This window comes from Podarcis gaigeae (genome assembly GCF_964106915.1).
Source record: "Podarcis gaigeae genome assembly, chromosome: 15".
Taxonomy (NCBI): domain Eukaryota; kingdom Metazoa; phylum Chordata; class Lepidosauria; order Squamata; family Lacertidae; genus Podarcis; species Podarcis gaigeae.
The window spans coordinates 30,169,719-30,183,715 of record NC_139692.1 but is presented as its reverse complement, the minus strand read 5'-3'; the positions used below and the strand labels follow the sequence as shown (position 1 = coordinate 30,183,715).

Genomic DNA, 13,997 nt, shown 5'->3' with positions numbered 1-13,997 from the left:
TGGCAGATGCCCATCCAACCTCTGTTTAAAAACCTCCAATGAAGGAAAGTCCGCCACCTTCCAAAACGTCCTTTCATCTGTCAAACGGCTCTTACACTCAGAAGGTTCTTCTTCTTATGGTTGAGTCGGAATCTCCTTCCTTGTAACTTGATTCCATTGGTTCAAGTCCTCCCCTCTAGAACAGCAGAAAACAAGCTAGCTCCATCTTCCATCTCTCTCACGGATTGCCTGTATGTTGGCAATCCATGGCTTGTCCTTCCCTTTCAGAATGTTGGAGGGCATCCCTTCTGTGAAGTCACAGAAATCCAACAATGGGACCCTGTATGTTGGCATTCCATGGCTGGCCCTTCCCTTTCAGAATGTTGGAGGGCATCCCTTCTGTGAAGTCACAGAAATCCAACCAATTGGAGCCTGTATGCTGGCATTCCATGGCTGGCCCTTCCCTTTCAGAATGTTGGAGGGCATCCCTTCTGTGAAGTCACAGAAATCCAACCAATGGGAGTCTATATGCTGGCATTCCATGGCTGGCCCTTCCCTTTCAGAATGTTGGAGGGCATCCCTTCTGTGAAGTCACAGAAATCCAACCAATTGCTTGGGAGAAGCCAGCAACAGCCCTAATACAGTCTGAATAAATCTGCTAGGCTGCTCTTTCCCACCCACCCTGACTGCTTCTGGCCCCAGATAAATTATTGGATAATCTCTGCTGCTCCATCTTGGCCTGGTCGCTGACCCCCTCGTGGTGCTCTTCTGCCCTCCCTCCCCCAGGTGAAAGTGATGCGATGCCTGGAGCACCCCAACGTGCTGCGGTTCATCGGGGTTCTCTATAAGGACAAGCGGCTGAACTTCATCACGGAGTACATCAAGGGAGGGACGCTCCGTGGGATCATCAAGAACATGGTGAGGGCATCAGCAGAGATTACAACCTTGGTGACTCGGGGGCTTGGGAGACCCTCATTTGCACTACACAGGGGTTGGCGTCTTCTGCCTCCGCCATCCCACCCACCACCAGCTCAAATAAGGCGGTTACAGCCTCACCTAATTTTGCTAGAATATAATTCCATAGAATTTGAGAGTTGGGAGGGACCCCAAGGGTTATCTAGTCCAACCCCCTGCAATGCAGGGATCACGGCTGAATTTGACAAACGGCAGGAGGGGATGCATTCACAACCCACCAAGTGTTTGTGAACTGCCCTGGGGTTTTATAAATTAAAAGCAGTGCATAGAAAATATCATTTATTTCATTTATGGAGCAATCTCCGTGAGGCATCCCAAAGCAACTTGCAATATCCTTTGCCATCTACAAGCCCACAATGATTATCCCAACTGCCTGGCTGTCTTTGCTCCTCTGCCCAGAAAGTGGGGTGCCCCCTCACCACCTGCATCTTTGCTTTCAGGATGGTCAGTATCCCTGGAGCCAGAGGGTCAGCTTTGCGAAAGACATTGCTGCAGGGATGGTGAGTATACAGGGGAATCGGCCACCTTCCTGCAATGCAGTGCGACAAGGTGCTATGTGAGGTTCGGGAGTGAACAAAGCCATCACAAGATCCTCTGGGGAGATATATTTTCCTGGTTTGGACTAGGGCATTCAAAACATAACTGGAGGCATTCCTGGAGCTGTCGATCCAGAAGAGCTTCACTGTCCAGAGACACTGCACCTCTGGGTGCCAAGTGCCTTTAGCAGGGGGAAAGCCAAGAATTAAACATAAAATTATGATAGAAATAAAAGAAAGAGGAGGCTTTGCCCTGCCAGACCTGCAAATGTATTATGAGGCAGCCTGTTTGTGTTGGTTAAAAGAATGGATTACATTGGATAATGCAGACATCCTGCACTTAGAAGGTTATGGCTTAAAATTTGGCTGGCATGCATGTCTTTGGTGTGGGAAGGAGAAAATTTATAAAAGTTTTATGAACCATATTCTTAGGAAGAATCAGTATAGCGTTTGGGAGAAATATAAAAATCTGCTGAAAAGGAAAACGTCTTTAGTCTTCTGAAAAGAAGCACGGCAAAAATCTAACTTGTCTCCCCTCCCCTGCCACTTCCAGGCTTATCTGCACTCCATGAACATCATCCACAGAGACCTGAACACGCACAACTGTCTGGTGCGGGAGGTGAGTTGTTGCGGTACCAGGTCCAGTGCAGCAGGGAGAGTCTTTCGCTTCCTCTGTCAATGACTGAGGATCTTGAAGCTGTCATGTGGCTGACGAGGGCCATTTCTCTCCCCGGACAGAACAAAAGTGTGGTAGTGGCCGATTTTGGCCTTGCAAGGCTGATGGTCGATGAGAAGAACCAGCTGGCCACTCTGAAGAAGCCAGACCGCAGGAAGAGGTACACGGTGGTGGGAAATCCCTACTGGATGGCTCCAGAAATGATCAACGGTGAGTGGGACAGAGGGAGGGCGAGTGGGGACATCGCCAGGGCTTCCTTGCTTGGCGTTCAGCTTCCAGAGCAAGGGAAGGGTCATGGGAACAAGGGAAACTGCTTTACTTTGAGTCAGACCGTTGCTCCATCTTGGTCAGTGTTGTCCACACTGACTGGCAGCAGCTCTCTGGAGTTTCAGGGGGGACATTCCCAACCCTGTTGGGAGTTGACCCTGGAACCTTCTGCATGCCAAGCAGGTGCAAATAGTCCAATCCCCATGGTTCCACATGCAGGAGGCAGCCTTACACTGAGTCCAACTATTAGTCCGCCTTGCTTAGTGTTGCATGCACTGACTGGCAGCAGCGGCCCTCCAGGGTTTCAGGCTCAGGGGTCTTTCCCAATCCTCCCTGGTGATGTCACTGGGGATGGAACCTTCTGCATGCCCCTGAGCTACGGCCCTTCCTGTTAGGGATTGGCTGGATGACGAGCAGTGCAGGGGGCGGGGTCTTCAGGCGAGGAACTCCCGAGAGAAGCCACAGAGGAAGAAGGCGCTGACCCAGGGGAGTGGTGGGGGGACACAAGAGGCAGATCAGAGGAGGGAGGAAGCCGGGAGGGGGAAGAAACAGGCAGCTTGGGTGAACAAAGAGAGCCCGAGGCAGGAATCCCTCCAAGGAGAGGAGAAGGACATTTTAAACTGCATTTTAACCTGTATTTTATTTTATTTTTTTCTTATTATGTTTTTACTGACATTTTATTGGTGTTAGCTGCCCTGAGCCCAGGGAGGGCGGGGTATAAATAAAAATTATTATTATTATTATTATTATTATTATTATTATTATTATTATACTTCAAGCTCAGGGTTGGAATAAGAGTTCAGGGAGGGGCCAGAAACTGCAAGAGCTTCACAGCAGTTGCCCAGTCCCTCTGCCTTGAGCTCTCCTCACCCTTTGATTCCAAGATCACGCAGAGCGTTACACATAGCCAAACGGAAAGCTAGGAAAGCCCAAGGCAGGGGGTTCCCTCCTCCCCAACGGAGTTTGCATCTCCTTGGGAGACGTCCGGAAGAGGAAAGCTAGGAAGAAGAAGAGGTGCAACATTTTCAGTGAGGGCAGCCATGCCGGAGTGACCTCTTTTGTATACAAATTTCCCGAATGAAGCAGCTGACTTGACTTTGAGTCACCCTCCTGACCTGCTGATAAACCTGCTCCTCTGACAGCCCCCTTGCCTTGTAAAGTGGGGAGCAGTTGACGGCGCGCTCCCAGGCGACCTCGGTGACTGGGCTGAACAATCCAGTTTGAGCTGCACTTTTGGGAAGATGTCCCTCACGAGGGTTGTGCCTCTGTGGCCCTGGTGAAATGGCTCTTTCTTTGGCACAGAGGAGCACCAGGGTCCGCAGGCAGCACCATGTGGGCAGAGAAATGGGTTCCTGAGAGAGTGCTTGTAGGCCTGATGCCTGGGTAACGGACTCCATCTCTCTCCTTGTGCAGGCAGGAGCTACGACGAGAAGGTGGACGTCTTTTCCTTTGGCATCATCCTTTGCGAGGCAAGTAGGCTTGGCTGCACTGGCTGCTACTACCACCTTTCCCAAACCATGCCCTTTTTGCCTGCCGATTTAATCACTTGGGATTTCAGCCGTGCACCTTTTTCTCTGAAGCGTGCGTGAATAGAGAAAAGCTTTTTCCACTTGACACTTGAACTAATGGACATGCAAGGAAGCTGAATAATGAAAGGTCCAGGACTTTCAGAAACTATTTGGAAGCCTCGCTGCCTCCGACAGCGGAAGCAGAGCATAGCCATCTTGGCTAGTGGCCATTGCTACCCCTCTCCTCCTCCATGAATGTGTCTAGCCCTCTTTTAAAGCCATCCAATTTATGGCCATCACTGCCTCCTGTGGCAGGGAGTTCCACAGTTTAACTAGAAAGGTGTTTCTTTTATCTGTCCTGAATATGGCTGCGAGTTCTAGTGTTAGGGTCCCTCTTAAGCTAGGCTCTGGGTTCTAATCCTTTTTTTCCAATTTTTTCAATTAATTTTCCAAATTTGTAACAGAAATAACATACAAAACACACTAAAGAAAACACATTACAATACAAAAAGAAGAAGAAAAGACAAATAAAAACACTTATTACTTATAACCTAATTTAACTTTCATTGTTAACTGACTTCCTCAGATCCCCCCTAACTGAATTTCATTGTATCACCTTGTAACAGATCTCCAAAATCATATTTCTTTTAAACTTAACTCCTTCAATTTACTATCCTCTTCTCTTTTATTAGTATTCTTATCCTTAATTCTTTACAATCCATTCTTAATCTACTCCTAAACCTATTTGATACTTCCAAGTGATTTCTAATTATCTTAAGTTACAATATTTGGCTAAATATTCTTTGAATTTCTTCCAATCTTCTTGGTATTCCTCTTCCTTCTGGTCGCGGATTCTTCCAGTCAGGTTGGCCAGCTCCCAAAAGTCCAACATCTTCATCTGCCATTCTTCTGTTGTTGGTATCTCTTGCCATTTCCAGTTTTTATCTGTGTTCTAATCCTGGATGAGACCTCAATGTGGGGAGGCACGTCTAACACCTCCTTCCTCTCCGTTGCACACAGATCATCGGGAGGGTCAGCGCAGACCCCGACTACCTGCCTCGGACCCTGGACTTTGGCCTGAATGTGAGGGGCTTCTTGGACCGCTACTGCCCCCCCAACTGCCCCCCAAGCTTCTTCCCCATTGCCGTCCGCTGCTGCGATCTGGATCACGAGAAACGGTAAGCGACAAGGAGGTGGGGACCCATGTATGGGAGGTGTATCCAGTGCTGGAAAGGGGGTCAGGATGTTCTGAGCTGTCCCTCAGGGGTGGGCCCATAGGACCTAATTTGCATATGGTAATTTATAGCTAGCTGTAGGTTCACATTTGGAAGTTAAATGTCGCAGGAGGCAGGGCAACCATTTTCCCTGTCCAGATTACCCACAGAGACATTATTTGGATCATTTGCACCCGCCAACACCTATTCCTATTCTCAACAGACCCCAATTAAAGTATCCTTCAGTTACTCCCATTTGTTATCTCCAGATAAACTCCTGCAATGCCAGGGGTGGGACTGATGATAATTTGGTCTCCTTCCATCTCTAAAGTTTTTTGATTCTGTGATTCTTCTTCAAATCATTTATTTCAGGCATCCCCAACCTTCGGCACTCCGTTTTGGACTACAATTCCCATCATCCCTGACCACTGGTTCTGTTAGCTAGGGATCATGGGAGTTGTAAGCCAAAACATCTGGAGGGCTGCAGGTTGGGGGTGCCTGGTTTATTTTCTCAGATCATGACCCATTCACTCCCCACCAACAAATGTATGTCCTGACCCAGAAACAATCAGGCCCCTTAGAGAACTATTGGAGGGCTGTGTCTCTTGGGCTCACCCCTTGCAACACCCCTAATCAATTTTAGGGGGGGCAGTACCTCCTGGCCCCTCTTGCAACATCCCCTAAACCCACAGGTCCATGAGATGAATGGGGGATGGGCTATGTCTACTGGGCCCCACCCCTTGCAGCACCCCTGCCAGTAGGCTCTTCTTACGATATTGTCGAGCCTCCATGCACAGGAGCAGTCTACCTGCAAGAGCGAATCCTCATGTCCTCCTTGCTCTTCCTCCAGGCCTTCCTTCAGCCGGTTGGAGCAGTGGCTGGAAGCCCTCCGGATGCACCTGGCCATACAGCTGCCCCTCATCTCCCAGCTGGAGCAGCTGGAGCGGGACTTCTGGGAGACGCAGCGGCAGGCTGAGGGCGGGCTCCCCGCGCACCCTGAGGTCTCAGAATGAGCGCCGGGGGGCTGGAAGACGCCTCCCATCCTGCTGGGCCGTCCTGCAAGCTCCCTGCGTCCACCCCCTTCCCCCCCATGCCCGCCAGAGCCGGTCTCTGGGTCCAAAGAGGCCACGTCCATCCGTGGCATCCTGCGTGGCTGGGAGCTGGTTCTCCCTGCTTCTTTCCCTGGGGGTGGAGTGGGTGGGATCTGTGCCTGGCATGCACAGTCGTCGAAAGGGGCACCTTGAAGCTCTTGTAAATACCCTTGTATATGGAGAGGCACCTGGACAAAAACCCTGCAAGGGAAAGGGGGGTGCCCCCTTGCCCCACACTGCCCCCAACCTCTGCCTGGCACGCTTTGTGGCTGCGAAAAGTCTTGGAACACCCCACTGAGCACGTTCCTTCCTGTTACCGGCTGGCTATTGCTCCACAAGCTAGCGTTGTGTGTGTGTGCGTGTGTGAGGTTTTCTTTTGGGGGTGGAGAATCTCTGGGGTGCCTCATTCCAGCGCCCCGCAAACAGCCTCTCTTCGCTCCCTGCCTTGGGCAGAGTCTCCCACTCCTGCAAAGCGGTGCCTTCAGGTTTTCGTCGTCCCCTGGTTCTCTGCCCGCCCCCCTTTCATTTGTTCTCTGTGTGTGGGTCACTTTCGAGGGGACGCAGGACTCGCACCTGTGACACGCAACATTCAAGGCATGGCCTGTGCGCTGCCCAGAGCCCGTATGGTGTCCGTATCTGTCTGTGCCCAGATGTGTGTGTCTGTCTGTCTGTCCGTATGCCCTTAGACAGTCTCCTAACCCTGCTGGTGGAGGACCTGTTGTCGCCCCTTAGTTGTGGGTATTTGGAGAAGTGCTCTCGGTGTGCATTGTGGGGTGGCATGATGCGCTTGACCCCTCCCCTCCAGCTGCTTCTCTGCTCTGCCTCGCCCTTCCATGCCAAGCTGCTGTTCTGCTGGTGGGGGTTCTGTCGTGCCGCGGGGAGTTATTTGCGACATCGGCCCACTCCTCTTTTTCCCACGGAGAGCTTTGGGCACACAGGCTTGCATCCTCTGGAAATGCTTCCCAGGTCTGAGGCGGACCCCCACAGCTTAGGAGTGGAGCAGAGCTGGGCCCGGAGGAGGTAGAACTGGCATCATCGGGCATCTCTTGAGAGCCCACACTCTTGCAAGGGGCCCACTGCTAGGCCTTAAGGCCTTCTGGCCTGCTGCTTCTCCTTTCTTTTAGGAGCACCTTGGAGAAGATGGAGAAGAATCATAGAATTGCAATCTAGCTGTGACTCCTCCCAACTCTACCATTCTAGGAGTCGATAAGCGGCAAAAAGATGCATACAGTGGTACCTTGGTTCTCAAACGTAATCCATTCCGGGAGTCCGTTCGACTCCCGAAACTGTTCAAAAACCAAGGCGCACCTTCCGACTGGCTGCACTTAATCGGAAGCCGCTTCGGATGTTCGGCTTCCGAAAAACTTTCGCAAACCAGAACACTTACGTCCGGGTTTGCGGTGTTTAGGAACCGATTTGTTCAACAACTAAGCCATTTGGGAACCAACGTACCACTGTACTAGGAAAAATGGTATAAAAAAAGCATATTATGAGATATTCGGACTAAGATGCTGGTGAATTTTAATGGAAAAACTATTTGCAAACTGGCATTGTCACTGAGTCGCTCGCTGCCGCTGGTCTCCACTTGGATCATTCCTGATCCTGTCTGTGTTGACCTGACTGGGTGCCTTCCTGCGACATCTGGGAGGATGGCAAGCTTGCGAGAGTGTGGGGCATCAGAGCCAGGGTGACTCAGGGCTGTGGCCTCCTCTGCCATGGGGGTCTCCTTCAAACAAACTGGGAAGTGTTGCATTTCCACGGGGCCCATGCAGAGTGCACCCCTTGTGTCCCAAGTAAATCCTGATCTCCCATTTGGGGCTCCTGAGCCCCTTGCTGCTATCTTTGTTCTCTGGACCACTCCACCCCCATTCTGTTGTTTGTGAAGGGGCCTGGGCCAGCCACCTCCAGCCCCGCCCCACCCTACTTTTGCCAGCTAGTGGGGCTGGTCGGATCCTGGCCTCTTGTCTTGCATTGATTTCTCCATGCCACGCCATCCCTCTAGATGCTTTTAAACTCCCTGGTTGCTGAAGGGTTAGGCCCAGCATCTGAAGGAGTTTTTCCATGCTGGGGGGGGGGGCGCGGGATCTTCCACACCGCCTTCTGCATTTTGGGGAGGGATGCTTCTGCGCGCTATGTCTGAGGCCCCCTCCTCCCCCCTCCCCCCACTACATTCAGGTTATTTTTTCTGTAACATAGTTGAAGAGAAGAGTTTGTATTATTTTTTCATATACAGCTGCCCTTGGCGCTTTTTGGAGTTTTGCCATGTTTTCACTCTGCCTCAGTTTCGCCTACGGGGAAGTATTAATTTGGGGAGTCATTGGGTGGGTGGGTAAGAAAGAGCACGCGAGATTTTTTTTTTTTTAAATAGACTGTGAAGCATCTGTACGCACTTTGACCCGGAAGTGAACCTAGATGCCGTCTCCGAAGGGGAGGCGGAGGATTTGCAAAACAGGGATGTGAATTAAATCACGTGGAATTAATAAAAAAGATATTTCCACCCCACACTCCAGTTTCCTGTTGTTTCCTTGGAGGGGAAGGGGGATAGAGGAAGTTGTCATGTACTGACTCAGACCATTGGTCCATCCAGCTAACAGTATCACCTACACTGGCTGGCAGCAGCTGTCCAGGGTTTCAGGCAGGGGACATTCCAGTCCTACAGAGAGATGCTGCTGGAAACTGAACCTGGAACCTTCTGCATTCAAAGCAGGTGGATGATGGAGCACCCTTGTTTTTGGCTGCTCCAGAGTGGAGGACCCAAACCAATGGATTCAAGTGGCAAGAAAAGAGATTCTGACTTAAACAGGAAGAACCTTCTGACGACAAGAGCTGTTTGACTGTGGAACAGACGGAAGCTGACGGGCCTCTCCATTGGAGGTTTTGAAGCAGAAGTTGGATGGTCATCTGTCAGGGATTATTTGGCTGTGATTCATGCATTGCAGAGGGTTGGACTAGATGACCCTTGGGGATCCCTTCCAACTCGACACTTACTGGATTCCATGAAATGCCCTCTGGAGGAGGCCAGGGCTAACCACCCCCAAATGGGAGCTGTATGGAGCAGTACTTGGCGGTGGTGGCATCTGCTCTGCTTATGCAGTCCCTCCTCCAACCTTCTGGACTCCAGCCAGCTAAAGGGCACACTTTCTTGTCCATGCGCTGCTGCCAAACTTGTGATGGTACTGCTCAAAACTAGGGGCTTTTTGGAGGGAAAGGGGAGAAAAAGAATGGCTGTCATGCAGGGCTTCAGAAACTCAGCCTTCCCTGCAAGTGTGTCTCTCTCTCATTATGAGAACATAAGCAAGCAGGTATTTAGAAGCCCCATGGGTATTCAGAAGCACAGCTAGTATCCACTGAATACCCCTGTCCCTCCATGAATCTGCTTTGAAAGCCTTACAAGTTGGTGGGCCCAACAGCTTCCTGCAGCAGTGAGTTCCACAGTTTAGGCACTGCGTGAAGAAGTACTTTCTTTTATGTGTTCTTAGTCATCCAACATTCAGATCCAGGTTTTAGTGTTACAAGAGAGGGAGAAAGATAAATATCTATTTCTCTAAAGTAAAAAACAAACCCAAACACTGCAACCATTCCTCATAGGAGAGTCAACTCCATCCCCTTGATCCTCTTCATTGTCCTATTCTGAACCTTTTCCAATTCTGTGCTCTCCTTTCTGAGATGAGGCGACCAGAACTGCGTACAGTATTCCGATCACAATTGCGCTGTATATTTGTATATTGGTGTCGTAATATTGCCACAGAGCAATACAGTCCACATGCTGACTCCTTACATTGCATTCAAAGAATCACAGAATCATAGATTTGGAAGGGACCACAAGGGTCATCTAGTCCAACCCCCTGCAATGCAGGAATCTTTTGCCCAACGTGGGGCTCAAACCCACCACTCTGAGAGTCCAATGCTCTACCAACTGAGCTATCGCAGCAGTACACGGACCTACGCTTCAGACCCAAATCAGGACAAGGCCCCAACAAACTCATGGAAATCAGCTACATTTATTAGCAGGATAAAAAATATTTCGACTGGAGCGATTTGAATGTATAAACCTATAATTTTTGTGGTTTTTTACAGCTTTTAAATAAATAAAGCTTTTCTTCTCTTTTCTTGGTACGACCGTGCAAAGATATAGACCCTCTCTGGTTTTGGTAAGAAAATAGCAAGTTTTGGAAAATAAAGAAGCAAAACCAGAAACAATCATTCCTCTCCACCCCAACACAAACCTCCGTCACAGCTCCCCAAAATAAGAGGCTGAGGCAGGGGGAGTTAAGGCATCCTTTGCCAACCTGGTGCCCCCCACCCCAGACAATGTGGTGGACTCTTCTTTCTCAGAGGTTTTTCAACAGAGGTTGACAGCCAGGGATTCTTTTGTTCTGAGATTCTATGCTACAAAGGTGAGAGTTTGTAGATCTGGGGCTGAGGGTCACCTCTCCACAGAAGGTCTGCCATCTCAAAAGCAAATTGGTTTTCCAAAGAGCTTTGTCAATGCTCCACCACTCCAATTGCAATAAAATAAAATAATAATAATAATAATAATAATAATAATAATAATAATAATAATAATAATATCTAAAACTGAGTGACTTGGAAAAAGCAGGCATTTTGCCAACATCTCATGCAGAGGAACATGTGGAAATGTAACTTTTCTCTTCCTGGCGGGACATAATAATTATCAACAGTAAACCATAATTGACAATAATAATAAATATATCAAACAATAAAGGAATAACAAGAAGGCAGTAAGAAACCTAAGGAGTAGAAAAGGGAGTATTTTGAAGCTGAGCTTATGCTAGGGTTGCCAACTTTTCAACCAGCCCCTGCTCTCCTGTGCATTAATAGCAGGTCAATCTGCAGACATGGGACTTGGGTTAGGAGGGAGGATTTTCCTGCCACACCATGAAAAGCATTAGCTGCCGGTTTGTGCAAATCAAGGTGCTGTTGAAGGCACAGGAGCAGGCCGGGGTGGCTTCTTCCCTGGTTAGTTGGCAACCTGATCTACGTGTTTGGTGGCTTGATGCAAAAGCGGCCTAAAATTCAGGGCCTGCGGTGGTTGTGAGACACGGCGTCTTATGGGCTTTCCTCACGCAGAGGCTTCTGCACAAGGTGACCATTGTGACGGTTCTTTGAGCTCTCAGGCAGGGGTTTCGGAGTCCCTGGCTGAATTTGGGCTCAACTCCAGATGTTGCAACAGCCAGTCATGCAGGCAGCTTAAAACCAAGAGAATTCAGGCATCGCCACCACGGAAACTAGCAGGTATCTCTGATGCGAACAAGGAATAGAGCCTTCACTGCCAGATGAAGCCTATTCCAGATAACTAGATGCTGGTAATATGAGGGAGTCTTTGCAAGCAAGCAAGCAGACTTTGTGATGGTGCGTCCACACCAGGGTTTGTCCTTCTTCTTCTCCAGATCATTCCCCATGGAGGCCACTTCTTGAAACAGGAGATCTGCCCCACCTTCCACATGGAATGGGCTTGGATTCCGGCAACTCTCCGGCGGTCCCTTCCAACAACCCCAGGGAGAAGGCTGTGCAGAGGAGCAGGTGGCTTCGACAGCACCTCTCTGCCCCCTGAGTCCATCTCTCACCACCAGCCCCTTTTTACACATGAACAGTGAATGTACGGTTTGGAGACGGGGTATTGTGCAGCTCGGCTCGCTGACTCGATCTCTTCAAGCTTAGCATGGCGCATGGATGCTCAGCAGAGATGGGGGGGTTGCAGCAGGCTCACAAGCACGGCTCCGAGGGATGCCTGCAGCATGCAGAAGCAGCCTCTGAAAAAGGTGTCGCTCAAGTTTATAGACCTCTTGGAAGATTTCTGAGCAAATTAGGCCACCGAGTAGAAGTTCATTTTGCGATTTGGCTCCAGTTTGGGTTTATTTGACTGAGCAAGAAAACACACCCTGATGCTCTCCTAGTTTGCGCCAGAAACCCTTATGACACGAGGAAGTAAATTTCTCAGGCCAATTGTCCTTAATAAAATTAACTTGCAAAAAAAATATTAAAAATTATTTTAATTCCGTGTTTTGTTTTGAGCATTTCTCAATTATGGGGGCTGGGAGGGTTGCTGGGTTTTTTGCCCCCCCCCAAAAAAACCCGGATATAAAATAAATGTATTTCGTATTCATAGGAACAAAGCCACCAAGGATTTCTTGGGTGCAAAAAGATACTGAACTCCCATTCATTTTAATTGGAGACCTTGCACCAGTTGACACCCATAGTCTTTCAGATTAACTTAAAAAATATTAAGAGGAGCAAAAAAAAAAGTAAATTTTTAAAACAACCCCATGAGATTGCCTTACCCCTTTATGCCCACTTGACTGCTTCAATCAGCAGAACTGGCACTGTTCCAGGTGCCACATAATATCCGTTCTGCCCTTTTAAAAACTCCCAACTTTTATCACAGCAACATCTACTGTTACTTTAACTTTCCTATAGTCTTAAATTATCAATGTCACTTCTTAATGATAATTTCATTATTCTATCTTTTTGGTAAATCGCTTTGAGGGTGATTGGGGTTTTTTTTTTTACAATCAAGCGGTGTATAAATTTTATGAAATAAATAAAATTTGATCTCTCAAACAGGCAGTTTGATAATGCATCTGGGTTTCGAATTTGTAATTTCACCTATAAAGTGCCCTGTCACATGTTTTCAGCAACAGAGAGGGCAGAGGGTGTGTTTGATCAGAGAAATGACTCATATTAAAAAGAAAAAATCTGGTACCTAGTCAGAGGCAAAAGCTAAGGTTGCCATGGTGGAGTTTGCTGGGCAAATGATCCGAAGACACACATTGCCATCAGCAAGGAGCAAAAAATCTGTGTTTGCTGAATCCTTCTGCAGCTGGAAAAGGAGGTATTTGAATTGCACCCAAATCATTATCGCGACGGCTGCCAAAGGGTTCAGGTCAGGCAGGAGAGCAAGAGGCAGAACATTCTCACATGCTGGAGAGTCGCAGGCAGAATCTTTGGCGCCCGGGTGAGCTCCTCGTTCCTTAGGAAATCCGATCTAGAAGCAGGGCGGAGTGTCGGTTATAAGGCGATGATCATTGCATCAGATGACTGTTAGCTTAAGGTGCAAGGTGCATCGTCAGGGCCAAGCACTGGGGAAGGGCAGATGGAGCAGCTGAGATGTAAACATTTTGTGTCTCTGGGGGGCGCAAGGAGCAAAGGTGTTTTTGCAGGATCTGAGGGGTCGGGGGCTAGTGGGCATCTTCCATCTGCCGCTGGATTTTCTGCAACATGTCCTGCATTCGGCGTAACTGAAAAGGGGGGAGGGAATCAGACCTGGGTTGCAAGGCACAAACATTATGCACCCCCCTTCATACTGGGCCTGGGTCTTTTAAATTGTGGCTCTGTTCCCTCTGGCGTGGATAAGCCACAAGGAAAAAACTCCACCTTGGGATTTAGAGGAAGACACGGCAATTTATTTTGGTGGTTAGCAAATTCATATATAGGCTGTTCTGAATTGAGGAAATCTCGGAGCGGTTAAATCTGGAATCACTCATACTGCCGAGGGTTTGGCAGGGTCAGTCTGGATGATGCCCTGAGATCCTTCCAATTATTGGGGTCCCGTACCCAGTGAGGCTTGCAATCTAAGGCAGGAGGCTGCTGAACTAGCCGGACAAGTTTGTGACTTTAGGTGGCCGCTTAAGTGTCCAGCATCCCAAAAGAATGAGCTCAGTTGAAAGAACTACCACTAAGTGATGGGGCCCTGCAGGCTAACAGGCGGGATCCACAGGGGCCAAAGGGAA

The 13,997-nt window shown here is 49.0% G+C and overlaps 2 protein-coding genes across 4 annotated transcripts in view; one reads left to right on the top strand and one right to left on the bottom strand.

Annotated features, from left to right (window-relative positions):
* The window catches only part of LIMK1 (LIM domain kinase 1), a 36,389-nt gene extending 27,641 nt beyond the window's left edge, over positions 1–8,748 (top strand). For all 3 annotated transcript variants that reach the window (XM_083714543.1, XM_083714542.1, XM_083714544.1), the window contains 7 exons: positions 766–897; positions 1,395–1,454; positions 2,044–2,109; positions 2,229–2,376; positions 3,847–3,902; positions 4,962–5,119; positions 6,006–8,748. In XM_083714543.1, the coding sequence (XP_083570669.1) occupies positions 766–897; positions 1,395–1,454; positions 2,044–2,109; positions 2,229–2,376; positions 3,847–3,902; positions 4,962–5,119; positions 6,006–6,168 (783 nt within the window). In that variant the 3' untranslated portion in view covers positions 6,169–8,748. The remainder of the gene's footprint in view (positions 1–765; positions 898–1,394; positions 1,455–2,043; positions 2,110–2,228; positions 2,377–3,846; positions 3,903–4,961; positions 5,120–6,005) is intronic.
* A 3,915-nt stretch (positions 8,749–12,663) lies between these two features.
* LOC310832603 (septin-4-like) overlaps positions 12,664–13,997 on the bottom strand; it is a 32,545-nt gene continuing 31,211 nt past the window's right edge. The window contains exon 12 of the mRNA XM_083714698.1: positions 12,664–13,505. Within this exon, the coding sequence (XP_083570824.1) occupies positions 13,446–13,505 (60 nt within the window). The 3' untranslated portion in view covers positions 12,664–13,445. The remainder of the gene's footprint in view (positions 13,506–13,997) is intronic.